We start from the raw sequence: 18,230 nt of genomic DNA on the forward strand, positions 1-18,230 counted from the left end.
GAATGTACACGAGCAAATTTTTTCTTGGTCTATGATCTCTGCTGTCCAGATATGTTGTTCTGTGTCTCTAGTTTCAGAGATTGAGGTCAGCCCCAGGGCATGTCACCCTTGACCATCAGTCTCCAGTCTGTCCTTCTCAGGTATCAAAACACAGTTTCAGCGTTACAGATGACCTTCAATTATGTAAAGTTGCCTCGATTTAGGTGGGCCCTGGATCACAAGAGAAATAAACCCTTTCTGCAGTAACTCTTTCCCCAGAAGTCTTCCCATCTGCCAAGTGAGAATCTTTGGTTTCTTGTAACTGTTTTTTAGAACTCACATTGTACCATTCTATTTTTCTCACAAATAGACTTTATTTCATTACATCCCTCAGAGATTGTAGTACTAATAAACTATTTTTTGCCCCATTATTGCAAAGGTCAGTGGAATATTGATTTCATCTTTAATTTTTCTATTGTATAATAATGAAAACCAAAATTGTATAATTTTTATATATGGTGAGATTTTGATTGTGTGGTAATATTTTTCTATTTCAGCTCTGCTTAAGCCAGTATGTAAAATAGTTACCTTTGTGGACTTTTACCAGAGGTCTAAGCTTTTTCCCCCTTATGTCTCCTTTAAAGTTTATTTTCCTGGGTAACTTGTTTCCCTTACTTTCTTTTGCATATGCATTGCCTTTCCATGTAGAATCAATCCTTTAAATTTATCATCTATCCATCCAGAATTTACTTTATTGTATATAAAGCAAATATAAACTTTATTGTGCATAAGAGAATCCATGAAAGCTACAATTTAGACTTCTTATACCAGTTTTAACTGCTGGAGGATTATTTTCTCCTCCTCCATATGGAAATATGACCTGTGATTCATGATACACATGTTATTATCTATGGCTAAAATGTTGTTCCTTCTGTCCTCAATAGGGTTATTCCAATTACACTAAGCCTAACCAAAGATAATCTTCTAATCAAGGATATTATTTAAACTTGGAAACTGGTTATGTAAAAAAGTAATACAGATTATTTCAGTAGCTGTACTTTGCAACATATAATCTAGCAAATATTTTCACTTTAGTTCTGCTTTCTATTAATGTATTTGTTTTGATATATGGGGAAATCTTGAAGTTTGATACTCTGTCAGTGGGTGTTTTTGTATATTGGATTAAACAGATTCTGTTTTACAAGTCGAAATATTTGTGATTTTTTTATCTTAGAGTTATCTTTAAGTTAGCTTTTCCAAAGAAATTAATGACTGTACACTGTGTGTGTGTGTGTCTGTATGTACTAGTTGCTCAGTTGTGTCTGACCATTTGTGACACCATGGACTTAGTGGCCCAGAATCCATGGTATTCTCTGAGCAAGAATATTGGACCAAGTTTAGGTTAAATATTTCCCCTTATTAAATTTCACCCTTTTCCTATATCACAATAAGAATTACTTTAATGACATCATTTATCTTGTTTGCCAAGTCAACATCCTATAATGGTTCCGAGATAACAGTTCTCTTCACGTTGAACTGATCAGTTTATCTGCTATGTCCTCCATTAGAATGCAGGATTCTCTAGCACATGGAACGTATCTGTTGCATATCTGTGCCCTGCGTATAGAAAGTATGCAGTGTTGTTTTTACAACCGAATCATGAAATGTCTTTAATTCATGGGAATGACTAGCTCCTTTTTGGCAGATATTTTTTATTACCATTTATTATATCTCACTTCATAGATTTCCCAATTCATACAATTTCAAAAAGCAACTGTTATTAGTAATAGTTCTATTATTGCAAGAATTAGAAGACATAAAAATATTTACTTTAATAAATGGGTATAATATTTTATGTTGAATTGTTATTTATTACAGAGCATTTCACACACTGACTTCTCTATTATTATCAGATTGTATTCTGGTACTTACAGAACTATATAATTTGACTCTAAGTTGCAGATAGGTTTGAATTGGATAGGCTTCCCAGGTGGCCCTAGTGGTAAAGAACCACCTGCCAGTGCAGGAGACATAGGAGTCTCTGGTTCAATCCCTGGACCTAGAAGATACCCTGGAGGATGGCAGGACAACTCACTCCAGTATTCTTGCCTGGAGAATCTCCATTGGCCAAGGAGCCTGGAGGGCTACAGTCCATAGGGTTGCAAAGAGTTAGACACGATTGAAGTGACTTAGCGTGCACACATGAGTTGAATATAGAGTTTTCTGGTATAGGTAAATAATCTTGTTAATTTAGTGATCTGTTCTTTTTGATTATATAATTTTTCGCATATAATCTCACTAAATTATTACTTAGGGGGAATATATACTTAGAATAATTTCTGTGACTTTTCGCAGTATCTTTAAAAAAAAAAACAGCATTCACTTTTAAAAATGAAGGAATTTTCAAGTTTTTCCAAGTTACAAAAGCTTTATTTTATTCTTAAGAATGAATAAAACTGGACTAATTACTCATCTCTATTTGATATTTTGTTTGAAATGGAGGATTTGGTAAAGAAGATTCTGCTTGGGTTAAATTTGAGGATTTATTGCTTTGAGCACAAATGAGGAGTTTTCTGAAGGTCTAGCTTGTTTTCTAAAGAGTGCTTCAACAGTTTAAGCCTATAATTATTGGATAGAATTAATGTACTCTTGAAAATATGTAAGGTTCATCTGACTGACCTCTACTTGAGCCTACCTTAAGCAATAGCCTCTCTTTCCTTGTTTACGCCTTCAGTTCAGTTCAGTTCAGTTCAGTCGCTCAGTCGTGTCTGACTCTTTACGACCCCATGAATCACAGCACTCCAGGCCTCCCTGTCCATCACCAACTCCCGGAGTTCACTCAAACTCATGTCCATCGAGTCGGTGATGCCATCCAGCCATCTCATTCTCTGTCGTTCCCTTCTCCTCCTGACCCCAATCCCTCCCAGCATCAGAGTCTTTTCCAGTGAATAAACTCTTCGCATGAGGTGGCCAAAGTATTGGAGTTTCAGCTTTAGCATCAGTCCTACCAGTGGACACCCAGGTTTGATCTCCTTTAAAATGGACTTTTTGGATCTCCTTGTAGTCCATATGCCTTAACTATAATATTTATCAAGTAATTTTCTCTTATTAATTATGTTTTTTAGTTTTTATCTTTGACTTTGTGAATCCATTATTAAGAAAAGGGATTCATAGTATTTCTGTTGTGTATTGCATAAATATTTAAAAGAAAATGAGCCAGTATTTTTCTGAATACAAAAATAAAGAACTTAAAGGTGTATTTTATTAAAAAGCAATTTTAAACTTAAATTTATTTAAACTTGAGAACTTAAAATTATTAAATATATTTATTTAAGAATATAAATAAATGAAAGTCAGAATTTGGATAGTTTGGAACTGTCAGTATACAAATTATTCACTTATACATACTGTGTTTAAAAGGAGGAGCCCATATTTTATAGAATATAAATTATTGTTTCATTTTTCATAACTAGTCATTGGTATATCCATTTTTATTCAACTCTATTCATGTGATTTAATTATATAAATGTCTTGCTTTTTTCTCTTGATTATCAATATTTCTTGAGATGAATTACATGGTTAAATATATATGTATTATTCTTAATAATTATTCAGGATCTGAGTCTAAGGTAATGTCAAAATTTGAACCATAGTTTAGTGGTTTTAGAATTTAATTGAGGCTTTTGGAATTTGAGGGAGCACAGGGAGAAGAGAAGAAAGTTGTTGCAGAGGAATACAGGAATAACAATTGGTTCTATAATTAAATTTAACCAAAAGAGAATTGCAGGATCCAGATGATTTATCATAGTGAAAAGGTCTCTTATTTCCCTTATTTCACCCTTATTCATTGCTGTTGTGATTAAACCAGGAAGTTAAAGAAAAGGACAAGACACTCAGGTCAATTACTTCTGTAGTGAAAACTTGAGTCTAATACTATAGGTAACAGTATTTAATGAAGACCTCTATTTAAAACAGTAGTTGTTTTAAGTTATTTGGAGGCATAATACTGTATATTTTTTACTGTATAATATTCTATATGGACACCTATATATACTTATATTTATGTGCCTTATTTTTGTAACTGGGATTTCATTCCTTGAGGTCAAAGATAGTGTCATCTCTGTGGCTTACTTATAGTTCCTAAAATAAATAGTTTAAATGAGAATATCTCAAGAGATAACCAACTCAAAACTTAATTAATCCCAAGTGATTTGGACATTATATTCTATTGTTTAGCATGTATAAATGTAAAATAGTATTTCTGTGGGATGTACAAAGAGAAACGAAAGTCAGGTGGAGGGAAAAAAAAGTGACATTGAATACCAAGAATTTTCCAAGATATTTCTCTTGATGCAGCACTTTTGATAGGCTAGCACAAACATGGTTTCTAAAGCATAAGTAAAAAAGAGTAAATTTACATCAGTGTTGCATATTTTATAGGTGTTAATAATAGTACCATAAGAATATTCTCTTCAGCTCAGCTCATTCACAGTCAAAGCTGGCGGAAATATCTATGTAGGTTCATTTTTTTTTATTGTAATCTATCATTCCATGGAAGAGTTATCTATGAAAGAGTATTAGGAACTTCAGCTTTACCACTATGCAAACATTTTTAGCAGGAGCAAAATTATATAAAAGAAAAAATATCCACAGTCAATAAGATTCCTAGGCTGTATAAACACAATGACCAAAACCAAAAATAAACAAATGAAAAACAATTTAGAGTTTTAATTTCAATAAGTCAGTCAAAATGACAGGGGATTATGTAGCTGCAGTTACAGTTAATCTTGTTTCTGAGCAATCTAAACATTCTAAATTTATAATTTAAAAGCACTTAGCCAACTATTCTCATATGGAAATAGATTTTTAGTTCTGAACATAGAGAATTTTCATGGGAAAAGATGCAATATCAAATTACTTTGAGATGGCAAGTAAAATTAATGTTAATTTCTTTATGAATCATTCAAAATATTCATGTGAGAGTACCACTGATTTCTGACTTAAAAAATGAAGTCACATCTCTTATATTTTAATAGATTACAGCCTGATGTATTCTGTAATTCAGATGTTTTAGAATTTAAGAAGAATAATAGGTGCTTGTACATATATTTCATAGCATCTTCAGGGGACGCTGGGTTAACTTGTTACTTAAGCACATTAATATATCTACAGCAACATGTAGGGATAGTCACACTATTAATCACACTAAGTAGTATAAAGTTTGTAACTAGTATCATATTAATTGACCGATGATTAAGGTTATGACAGTCGTGCAAGAAAGATTTTTTCCAGAGATTTTTTTGATTTTTAAATTATAAAATGTCATAGATATACATCTAGAATATTTTCCCCTATAGTTTTAAAAATCTAAAGATGTATGTATAAGTATGTGTGCATATGTATGTGTTCTCTGTCTCTGTCTCTCTCTCTCACATGAACAAACCTTGGAATGAGGAAATAGTTTTATTGAAAAACATTTGATTATGTATTGTCCGTGGCTGCTTTTGCACTACAATGGCAGAGTTGAGTAGTTGTGACAGAAATGTATTATTGTCACCTGACCCCATACCCTAAGCCTAATATATTTTATCTGAGCCTTTACAGAAAATGTGTGCTAGCCCTAATACCTCCAAACTTCAGTTATGTTCCTCTTTTAAAGAGAGTAAGGCTGCCATAAATTCGTGTTAGCTTAATATTTATGTAAACTAAAGTAAATCAATGAACGAATGAACTTTCATTGTCTTTGTAGTATTCTGAAAATATTTTTTTAATTTTCAATTAAAATTTATAGTCTAAATATAAAAATAAACTGTAATTGTTTAGTTACATTTTAAAAAGGTAAATGAACTTAATGTTACTTTTGTTTCTTGAAGGTAATATTACACATTGTCTAATTGTACAGTTTTAAATTAAATTCCCTGAAACATATAGGCAAATCTTGAAGTGTCCAATTAGAATAGTATGTAATACTACATAGACATATATTAATATTAATTATAGCAATTATATTACAAATTCAGACTGTTATTAGTATTTTAAAGGATGTTTAATATTAATTTTTTGTTTAATTTTGATTTTTTAGTTTTAAGTTATAAAGCCACACTAATTTCTCAATTTGATAATTGATAAGTTTTTGACCTTATTAAGTTTTGTGCTGGTGCTCGGTGGCTAAATCATGTTAAAGTTTCTGCGACCCCATGGACTATAACCTACCAGGCTCCTCTGTCCATGCAATTTTTCAGTCAAGAATACTGGAGTGAGTTGCCATTTTCTTCTCCAGGGAATCTTCCAAACTCAAGAATCGAACCTGTGTCTTCTGCATTCGCAGGTGAATCCTTTACGGTCAAGTGACCTGGGAAGCCACAATTTGGGCACTTCTAAAAGTTAAAATCATCAGAAAGTTATTTAAAAACTAAATTAGATGACTTTCCCCCTGTTTTTGCTTATAGGATTAGCATCATGCAACTCAGAGGTCGCAGTCCCTGTGAATTCTCGGCAGAGCTACTCACTACCCTTTCTGTGTGTCTAACACTGTTGTCTCTGTATCTCCTAAGAGTCTGTCATGATTATTTGTTTATATAAACTGTCCCGCTTTTCTCACTTATTTTTAAACTTAGTACCTGGCCTGGTATCTGCCACATAAGACACAATGCTCAATAAATGCTTTTTTAATACATTGGGCTCTTGTTCTTAAAAGAATACTCTTACTTTTCCTTAAAATCTTTTTTCTCCAATATTTATATAAATATGCATCAACTATTTATTTACTCAATGAATGGTGGTTTTTAGATTTATTCAATTAAAGTTTACTGAGAATATACTTAGAGCACTGCCCCAAGCATAGACGTGTATGCTCTTCTCTCTTGGGAGAGGGCCCTTGCTGAAAGAAAACAATGTTCCTTAGAAGATGAGTCCCACCTCCAAGTATGATTCCTTATTTGTCACCGTAACACCTCGTACTCTTCACCTCCCGCCATAAGGGGGCATCCTGTTAGACATGGAATTTTTCCACACTATCTTAAAGCATATAAACTTGATCTTGTAATTCTGGATATACATGAAGTCAGACTCACATTGAACAAAAGTGTCAGTATTTCTTGTATTAAAGAAAGATGGTTGTATCCCAAAGGGCAAACTTTTAACATTCATTTTACAGTTTAGTGGGATTTGGTGGGGGTTTTGTTCTTGCTGTTGCTTGTTGTTTTTTTTTTCTCTTTGGGCAGGGGAGTGTAGTTCTAAAAGTTGAAGCTGATTTCTCACCCCTAGTAAATGGAAACCCAAAAAACTGCCAGTGACTTGAATGGTCCTTTACTCATCTAGACCCAGCAAATTTTTGCTGCCTTGGTCTGGACCACCTCAAATTTGTCCACCTAATTCATCTTCTCAAATACATATATCTTGGCCAGTCAGCTAGCCAACCTTATCTTTCAACAACATAATTCATAATGTATTCAAAAGCTTGTACTGGACAGTTTCCTCACCATTAGAGTACCTCGTACATATTTAAGTTTCTTTCTCTCACATGTTGATTTTATCTACACTCCTTGAATTCACTTTATACTGGTAAGCTACTATGATCTACAGTATTCCATCATTATTTCTCGTCAGAATATTTATTCTGGTGAGCATATATCTGTGGGTAAAAGTGACTTTTTGTTGTTGTATTTGTTCAAGGAGCACATGTGTTTAACTCCCTTGGGGCCTACTTCTTAAATGACAAGGTGAGAAAAGTCATCATGGAATAGGAATAACTGATCCTTAGTATAATTTCTCCCATTGTATCCCTTTCTCTATATTCTTCTTAACTTTCAAAAACGTGTAATTTTATTTCTTTTAGTTGGAGATAGATAATCTTTGAATTTTATCTTAACCCTCCAGTCCCACTTTCTCACACTGCCTATATTTTGATCAGCCAGTCGCCCAAGCTACTATAAAGGTCTTCTCAGGATTTATTGGTCCTCTGTTCCCTCTGTACTTTTTGTTAAGCTTTTTGTTCCCACATCTGCAATATATATGTTATCTTCTCCAAGAAAACTGTCAAAATCACCCAAGATGGAATTAACCATTATGATCTTTCTCATTGTCACATGTTGTCATCCTGTTAGTGTCAAATTGTTTAAGCAGCTCTGCAGCAGATGAGAAATGGGCTTTTGAGTTAGATGACTTGAATTCAGGTCCCAGTTCCACCACTTACTGAATGAAACACCTTGGGCTAGTCACTGAATCCCTTCATTTTTTAACCTATCACATGAGGTAATAATAACTAGTTCAAATAGTTGTTAAGAGAATCCAATAAAACAGCATGTATAAATGCAACCTGTAAGTGATAAAGTTCTTTGTAAGTGTTAGATAATCTTAGATTTGAATTGAAAGATGGAGCCCTTAGGAAGATGTAGATACTGTCTTATTACTTATACTCCTTACTTATACTTATTGTTACTTATACTTACTTATTACTTATACTCCTAAGTGCTAACACTGTCCTTTACTCATAAAAGGAGTTTTCAAACTGAGTTGATTTGATTATGAATTTCTTGCCAGATAGAAAAAGGAAAAAATAATCACATCTCATTTGAGACATATGCTTGTAAAATACTTGCTATATTCATGTATAGCCTGAGTTATTTGTAGCATTGCTAGATAAATTGGGCTTTCTTAAGTTTATGGCTAAAGTTGTATAAAATCATATTTATTGCTTTCACCTTAAAATTTCAAAAATGAGTGCTTTTTTATTTAGAGAATGGGCAAGGATAATGTCGTCAGACAGTGTTTGTATTTTCAATAGCTCTATTAAATGTCTCAATATCTCTAGATATCTTTAGTGTGTATCTCTAATAAAAAATCCGTTTGTCTTAGTAATACTTTCGTTAACACTTAGAAATAGTGCCAACCAAAATGATTATAAAGTTTTTGAAAGGTGATAAGTCTTCCAAAATTGTCTCTGCTTGTGTGCTCATGGCAAAATTAAGTTTTCGTTTTTGTTTCTTTTTTTTTTTTGAGGAGGGTCCATTATCATTCTGTTCATTCTAATTACATCTCATTAGTAAAGGTGCAAAGATAATAGTGACCTGAAATCACAATGGCCATTTTCAAAATTTCCAGAATACTGTTTTTAAAATTGAAGTTTCACTATCCTGTCATTTTATCACTTCCTTGCACAAAAGCATTGATGAAGCATTTGTTTATATTTTTCTTATTGTGGAATGATAGTATACATTTGGCAAAAATATGAATATTCTTGTTACATGCAGTTCTTTAGAAGTTCATTTAAAATTAGTCTGTGAGAAATGAATATAATTGTATATTTTTTTCTAATTTGTAAAAACTGTATTTCAAAACTATAGTATACAGAATATGTGGTGAATAATTCTTTGTATAGTCAGCCATTATATAGCCTTGTAACCTAATACTTCATTATATAGCCTTACAATCTAAAATCTAAACTGATATGGAGTACAAATTTTAATTTTGATTCCTCTACTATGCATAGCTCTTTGGCCTTCTACTTAGTTTTTCTTTGTCTAAATTTCAAATAGTTGAATAGCCAACAGGTGATAAACGTCCCATTAATCTTTCTGACTCTAGCTCCTGAACATTAGAATCACTGATCAATTACAACAATTGTCTCTTAAATGAGCTTTTCACATCTGCCTCTTATTTCATTAGGTAGCTGTCTGCCCAAAGATCTGATAAAATGGAATACTAGTGCCTTTTTACAACTTGTTCTGTAGGTCTGCACATTAAGGGTAGAGTTGTTAGCAGAATGGGCACAAAAGGGTATTTATCCACTCCCTACAATAAATATACATGCTAATGTCTGGAAGACATTTGAGACTCTTTACTGAAATCACCTTAAGAAGAGAAAAATAACTGGTTCACTTTAACTAGCTATTTAGCAGCAGCAATGTAAGATCGGGCTTCCCTGATGGTATGCTATTTCTTCTTATGTAGTGCTTTTACTGATTATATTTGTCTTCATATAAAAAGAAAAATGAGTCTTTTAATTTAGTTAATTTTAGAAACAGTTAAAAACTTTTTAAAATATATTTTAAATTAGCAAACATCATGATTAACATACTCTCCTCCAGAGATTGTTATTAATCCTTGGTTACATCTTTCTCTATATGTTAAAAATACTACCCAATCATGACCTGCCTTCTCTTCTTATACAGCAGTCATCCTTTTAATGGAAAAAAAGTCGATGAATAATATATATAATCAACATTTAGACTGTTTTTAAGAAGAGTATTTTCTTACTGTAGAATGGTAATAATAATAGTATGTCATAAAATATAATGAGAACTAAATGAGTTATTTGTACGTAAGGCACTTAACACAGTACCCAGCACATAGCACATGATCAATGAGTAGTAGCCATTATTACATTGAATTCTTTTTTCTTCTGACTTCTATTCAGAGACTTTGGAAGCAGAACAATGGAATATTTTATTTTATAAGTATTATGTAACGTGTTAATTGTATGAGAAATTCATTTTTTAATATTTCAAAATTCATTTAACCATTGACAACCTGTGGGTAGTTACCTATAATAAAGTAAAAATTATAAAAATTATTTTAATTTTGTCTTTTGGAAGAAAATTTAGATAGATCTTCAGTGATCTATCTAAACACAGAGCAATCTTTGTGTTTCTGGAGACAATCACATTGTAAATGTCATTGGAATAAAAGGAGCTCTAACTGGTTTATCAGTTTTGAAAGCTATCCATGCCTTGCTTAAATATAAGAAATGCCTTGACCAAATAAATAACCCAAGTCTGAGGTCAATTTTTACATATTTTTAATATCTTCTTGAAATATCTGTATATTTTGAAATTAATGCTGTAAGAATGTGTTACTGAGTATCTCCATTCATTTATTTTTAGGCATTCTATTTTTAAAAAATGTTTTATAAGTTAAAACTACATAATGAATTAACTTAGAATGATGATTTCTACCATTTTATTTCATTTTATTTTAACCTTTCTTTTTTGCAGGCCTCGTTTGTATGAAGTCCAGCACGTCTGTAGTTGAGCTTGTTATGCTGCTTTGTTCTCAGGTATGAAATCTTAGTCACGTGATTACATTAAACTATAGGAGGATTGCTTTATCTCATTAAACAGGAGAATGGATGTAAATATATATGTATATGTTTCTGTATTTTAAAATATCTATTATCTCATAGATGAAGAAAATAAATTGAGATATGTATTTATGTAAATGATCTTAGCATGCAAATATTGATTTAATCTCCCTCCTTCTCCCCTCTTTTTAGCTGTCTTATTATTTTCCATCTTACCTAACCTTCTATTGTTCCTTATTTTTTTAATTTCTGCAAATATATATATAATTTGTTATAGCTATTTTGATACCCTTCTTTACATCCATCTTTTTTAAATGATAGAGTAGTATTTATAATTTTGATGTTCATTGTTAATTATATGGTTTCTCTTTCACTATTAGAGATAATGCAAACTGGAGGTTGTTTTTTTAATGCAGTAGCCATAGTATAAAACACAGCTGATCAGTGAGGGGTTTTTGATATGATACATTGCTGCTTTCCCTTTTTTAATGTAATTTATATATTTCAGTATAAAATCTAAAAATCTACTTATACTATTTATCTTCAATAATCAGAATTAAAAATAGAATTATAATTTCTGACTATTTTTTTATGCAATTAGAAGAAAATAGTATGTAACATTTTTCTGATAACCAAAATAGGGACCTAATGGTCTTTCTTCTCGCCAGCTCTAAGTCTCCTGGTGGTCCTGATTTTCACATAAGTATTAAATATTTTGTAATATGAGAATGAAAAAAGAACTTATGTATGTTTGTAATAAGTAGTTTTTACATCCTAATTTCCTCAGTAGAAAGGAAAATTTATATATACTGTTTCTAGTTACTGACCTGAGGTCTGACTAAAACCACAACTAACTTACAAATAAGCAGCAATAGGGCTTCAACCAATCCTTTAAAGCATTAACAAAAGAAAAACAACCAAAACTTACCTATTATTTTTCAGTCTTCAGGTTTACTTTCTTCAAGAATATATTCATAGGGAAATCATTAGATCCATTTTCCACTTTTCATCCAGATATGTAAATAAGGAAGATGTTAAAGGAAACAGCATCCCTGGCAGGAGTTCATCTGCAGGACATTTGAGAATTGTCACCCAAAGCCAGAGTCCTGAGTTCGAGAGACATTCTGTGAAATCTTTCTGGACCTCATAGGTTTTTGATGATGCCCATTTGAAAGAAATGGTTTCATGGGGGAAAATAATGTAAAATTCCTTCTTCCTTAGCTCCTGGTTTCACTGCAGTTCAGAGAAATAAAGAAGAATGTAGCATTAGGGTCTAGTGTGTTTGATGGCCTCATCATCTAATCATAGGTTTAACATTACTCATTTGCTGGCTCCAGGAATTCCTGCCATTAAGGGCCCTAGAGATGAAACTTTGCCTCAGTTATTGATTGAAAGGAAGAGTGAGAAATTTAAGCTCTCTATGCAGTGCACTTTCTTTCAGTGTTTCAGAAAAGCTGTATTATAAACATGTCTCTCAACTTGATCTTTACGTTGAATGTCTAAAATAATTCAGTGTGTTTTAAATATTTAAGTGGTTAATTGATTAAAAATACCTTGTTTAAATGGTTTAAAAATGTCTTTATTTAAAAAAAAATAAGCTCCAGTTGTTTCATTTTCTATTAAACTGAAAAACTTTACCTTCCACAAAGTATTTTTAAAGAAATAACTGATAAACAAATCAGTACTCTTCCTTTGATCCAATTCAGGTGGGAAGAATTCACTGTTCTACTTTAAAATTAGCTTATAAAAACATCTTTTGCAGATCATTTATTGTTGGACAGATATATAAAACCTTGGCTTTGAGGACACACAAAAAATGGACATGTCTTCAGAATTCCTTAAAATAATTAGCCGTTTTCTCCACTACTCAAATTCATGATGATTTATATCCTGTTTTCATCCATTAGCCAGACAACATAGCAGTAGCAGACTTCTGATAAAGAGAGATAAATATAGTTGCGGGTGCTGTGGAGATTGCTTAGCAAGCAGCTCTCTCCAATGCTGAGTTCTCTCCTTCAGGCCTTAATGCATTTCTTTGACAATGGAGCTGATCCCTGTAGAATTAGCATGGTTCTGTAGGCTTTTTTTTGGTGCCAAAGCAGAGGCAATCCTGAGGAATCCTTAAAACAGCAGAGTTTTGAATTGTTTTTCTTCTGTTTTACAGTTAGCCCTTTGCAAATGTTGATATAGCTCCATGTTATTATGATCAGCAGTTATTAGTACTAACAAAATAGCTGGAAATCTGAATGAGTAACTATCTTGATGGACTGCATGAATAAGTTTTTCCCACAGTGGGAAACACAACAAAGATGTTATCCACACTGTGGTTTAATTATTGGTTAAAATAAGTTTTCAATGCAAATGGAATTTTCTGGTTTATTTGTTTGTTTAGAATGCTTTTTTCTCTAAATTTGGATAAAACATGGAAAGATAACATTTTGTTTGGAGAAAACAGGTGAAGAACTAAAAAGGAAAGGAAAAGGCAGCATTTCTCACAGCATTTGTTTTTCTTTCATTAGATGCCTTTATTTTGATGCTTTTGATTTCGGAAATTTCATGTTAACTACCACATATTATTAAGTCTATCAGCTTTTCTTTTCCTTTTTATCTTGAGCTCTTGAATAAACCTACTATTGCCAGTGGTTTGTGTGCAAAATATGGTCTAAATTTACATGAGATCATATTACAAGTGTCTGAAGGTACTTGTCAAGGATAATTCAGTTCATATGGACAGTCTTTTAAACTCTAAGGGACATGCCAGTGGAATTTTAGGTCTCTTGAAAAACATATTTTAAGTTCTAAGATGCTATTAGCATTACCTTTATATTGCATTAATTGTTCCACAGATACTCAAAAACATTTTTTTTACTGTATATGGAGTTTTCTCCTATAAATCTCATGACATAAAAGTAAATTTCAAGATTTACCTATTCTTTTCTTTCCATTTGTTTTTAAAATGCACTTAGTAGTATCTTTTTTAAAAATTAAGAGTAAAATGAACTGGAGTAAAATTATATAAAGTGTCTTGAAAAGTCAGTGCTTAATCAGTGAATACAGTGTTTCCTCCAGAGTTCTTCAGTATCTCACAGGTCCTCTGTCAACTTTTTTAAGTTTCACAATCAGATGTGGTTGAGATGCTTTTCATTATTCTGTATATGTACCTTATTTTTCCATTACATTATTCTGAATGTATTATGTTCTTTGATGAAGAGCAGATTTAGTTTTCAAGTAAACTTTTTAAGGTACTGTAATAGTTTCTAATTATTTCCAGATTTTTTTTAGGAAGTCTCCATCAGAGGTACTCCAGGAAAAATTGAGTGATGTTATCCCATAGGATTTCTTTAAGTTTTCATAAGTAAAGCTTAGCAGATGTCACTTGCATTTTTCTGTGCCTTATCTGTCAATAAAAAATGTTTTATAAATTGAGAGACTTTAATGTAAAAAGAAATGTCTCTCAGTATTTAAGTACTTTCTGACTTGAAACACTGATTAAGCAAATGTATGCTTAATAAATCATTTTTATTCTCATTAAAAAAACCCAAAATATATAAGTAACATAAAGTAGAAGTCAGCTTTGCAAGTCTCTTTAAGATCTGTGTATGAAGTTACTAACATGAAATATTTTGTGGTCTTGTTTGCCTTTATTCTTTTTTAAATACATCATATACTTAAAGAAAAAGAATTCTAGTGACTTCACTGATGTGATCAAGGCCATAACCCCGGACTTCTAAACACAGCACTTACAAAGGAACCACAAGTAAAGAACTATCTTCCTGTTTTTAAATGATTTAGCCTTTGAACTTTTAATTTTTTTAAATTTTTTCTCCAATTTATCCGATACAGTTTAATCAGATGGTACAGAGGAAAAGACATACTTTTCATCTAAGTATAATAAACCTAAGACTGAGGTGCAAAGACATAGATAAGATGAATATCGAGGCCTACTAAAGAATATTTCTTCATAAGTACTCAATATTTAAAGAGTTTTTGGTGTTTAAAATAAGATGATAAATTTAAGTAAAATATTTATGAACTACATTTTTTCAAGCATCTTTGAAAATATGAAATCTTACTAATTATCATGGTAAAATTATGTCACATTGAATTATTTAGTTACAACTTTTTCTACTTTAACTTTGTAATCTTTATTAAAGATCTGTTGATATATTTTTCTATTTCTTAGAATCTAGTGTTCTCCTTGAAACTTGCCTGCTAGTCTAGCTGAATTTGAAATGAAGGAAGAATAAAAAGTAATGGCTTGATATTTTATTTATTTTTTTTGTTTGTTTTACTAATTACTTTACATTATTGTATTGGTTTTGCCATACATTGACATGAATCTGCCCCGGTGTACATGTGTTCCCCATCCTGAACCCCCCTCCCACCTCCCTCCCCATCCCATCCCTCTGGTTCATCCCAGTGCACCAGCCCTGAGCATCCTATATCATGCATCGAACCTGGACTGGCGGTTCATTTCATATATGATAATATACATGTTTCAATGCCATTCTCCCAAATCGTCCCACCCTAGCTCTCTCCCACAGAGTCCAAAAAACAGTGGTTGGATGCCATGAAGTAGGTGGCATTGCCTTAACCATATGTGTGTTGTCAGGCCCGAGAGCCTTTTCCATCCTTGTCAAGGGGAGTGCTAACCTTCTCTCCTTTTGTACAACACTGGCTTGATACTGTAAATTGAATACCATCAAGTGATAACTATATGTGGTACAGAAAAATTGATCCTGTGAACTCTAAAAATAAGATTTTCATGAAAGGCTTTAATGGACTAAAGACATACCTCTTGAAGTTAATAGACTTTCTACACAGTCTTAGCGGAGAAGGCAATGGCACCCCACTCCAGTACTCTTGCCTGGAAAATCCTATGGACGGAGGAGCCTGGTAGGCTGTAGTCCATGGGGTTGTTAAGAGTCAGGCACGACTGAGCGACTTCACTTTCACTTTTCACTTTCCTGCATTGGAGAAGGAAATGGCAACCGACTCCAGTGTTCTTGCCTGGAGAATCCCAGGGACGGGGGAGCCTGGTGGGCTGCCGTCTATGGAGTCGCACAGAGTCGGACATGACTGAAGCGACTTAGCAGCAGCAGCAACAGCACACATCCTAAGCAGGCAAGGAGATTCAGTCTAAACAAAGGTCTGGAGAGACATGAAATGAACCTGTATGTGCTCAGACCAGTGACCAGCCTCATTTTGGAGTGTATCAGAAGTTAAGTAGGAGACATGTGTTTATCTGGGTTTATTTGTAATACAGGTAGTTACCCATTTCCATGCAGTACATCTCAAAGGAGTAGTTTCTCATATAAAAGATTATAGTATGTTAATAGCCTAGAGTTGAGATTGATAAGAAACATCTCACTTGTAAATAGTTTCAGTAGTCCGTGTTGTTTCCTGTTACCATTTCTGCCTGTGTTTTTAAAGGAATAAAGCCACTGTTTTATTCCTGAATATCTAAGAAATCCCTGCCTTTTTCTCTGGACCAAGCCTAACCTAACCCCAGTTTTTATCTGTGGTATAATGTCATCTCAAAGGAGCAAATCAGGCATTTAAAGATTTTTGGAATTAATATGGTTGTAGACATGAGTTTGAGAGTACTCCGGGAGTTGGTGATGGACAGGGAGGCCTGGCATGCTGTGATTCATGGGGTCGCGGAGAGTCGGACACGACTGAGCGACTGAACTGAACTGAACTGATCATCTTTATTGCCAGAAACTTTTAATATATCCTAAGTATAAATAAAAGTTAAACAGGAAATTGAAAATGTTGTAACATATATATTGCATTCTCATTATGGGTCATAATAATCACTTTCAATTGGGAGAAAATTATACAATGAAATTTATGCATTCTAAAGAAAAAATCTTTTAATAAGTATTACTACTAAAGTATTGCTAAGTATTTGTAATCAGAAAATGTATATTTAGTGTGTCTTGGGGAGAATGCTACTGAACAATCACAGCAATAATTGTCTATGCAATTATTTACACCATCTTCTATGAAAATTTAATCAAAGATTTAAAGAGCATGGAATTCAAATTCCTTTTGATCACTTCCATGAGGTCTTAATGAACATGATTTTGAGCAAACTCCAGGGGATAGTTAAGGACAGGGAAGCCAGGTGTGCTGCAGTCCATGGAATTGCAAAGAGTCAGGCAGAATTTAGGGACTGAACCCCAACAGCAGTAGCATGGGGTCTTTTATTGTTGATTTCATTTCAATTCTGGAGAAATTGGCAGGTATATTTTGAGTTGATCACTTTTCTGTTATAAAATATTTTTAAGCTACCTTAATGTGTATGATACTTGTACACTTCAGTCCTTGATAATGATTGGTTCATTTCCAACCTGAATTATAAACACAGAAGGAAAATGACGGCTAAACTTAAGTGCTGAGCTCATCTGTGTGAAAATGGTCCTAATATAAGAGAAACAACAGTTATTTTCTTATGTATGAATTCTCATCAATTTTTGCCAAAATTGGGACAAAAAGAAATTGGTAAGCCTTGGCCTCCTGCAGGATAGTCTTTAAGAGTGCTACAGTGTCTGTGACACAGGAGAAGGAATGAAGTATATTCTGAGGGACACAGATTTCCCTGGATACTGATAGACCACTTCCCTGAACTAAAACGCCTTTCCACACTTGGCTACAATGTCCACCCTTTCCTGACTTACCTGTTTTGGTTTGTTTGTTTTCTTCTTTTTATTTTTCCATATTTACATTATATAAATTCTTCAGGGGCATTACAACAATTTGAAAAATAGTGAAAACAGCAGTATATCTTTCATTGTCCTTCCATTTTGTATATTCTCTTGCTCTTTGGTGGATTTTTTCTGTTTAATCCTACATACTTCAACATACTTTATTTTATAATAAGTTGTATAAAGTATTTTATAATAGGTAATTTTATTTGTCCTCTTTTTCTTCCCTTACACATTTCTTCATGATCATTTTTTTCTGTGGTTTTGTTGTTGTTTAAATAATTATAGACTCATAGGAAGTTACAAAAATAGTACACAGAATCCAATGTACCCTTTCCCCAGCCTTCTCCAATAGCATCATCTTATACAAATGTAATGCAGTGTCAATAGAAGGAAATCAATATTGGTATAATACCTTTACCTAGATTACAGACATTTTTCAGCTTTCACTATCCTTTCCA

General features: G+C 32.7%; 1 protein-coding gene and 1 non-coding gene across 3 annotated transcripts in view; one reads left to right on the forward strand and one right to left on the reverse strand.

The window, feature by feature from the left end:
* The window catches only part of NBEA (neurobeachin), a 671,823-nt gene that overhangs the window by 278,524 nt on the left and 375,069 nt on the right, over positions 1 to 18,230 (forward strand). For both annotated transcript variants that reach the window (XM_088842722.1, XM_088842723.1), the window contains exon 35: positions 10,974 to 11,035. In XM_088842722.1, the coding sequence (XP_088698848.1) occupies positions 10,974 to 11,035 (62 nt within the window). The remainder of the gene's footprint in view (positions 1 to 10,973; positions 11,036 to 18,230) is intronic.
* LOC129556675 (U6atac minor spliceosomal RNA) lies at positions 15,609 to 15,734 on the reverse strand. The gene has a single exon (XR_008686076.2). It is a non-coding gene; the product is annotated as a U6atac minor spliceosomal RNA (small nuclear RNA).

Source organism: Moschus berezovskii, chromosome 13 (genome assembly GCF_049115385.1).
Source record: "Moschus berezovskii isolate FMDL1 chromosome 13, NW_MosBer_1.0, whole genome shotgun sequence".
Lineage (NCBI taxonomy): Eukaryota > Metazoa > Chordata > Mammalia > Artiodactyla > Moschidae > Moschus > Moschus berezovskii.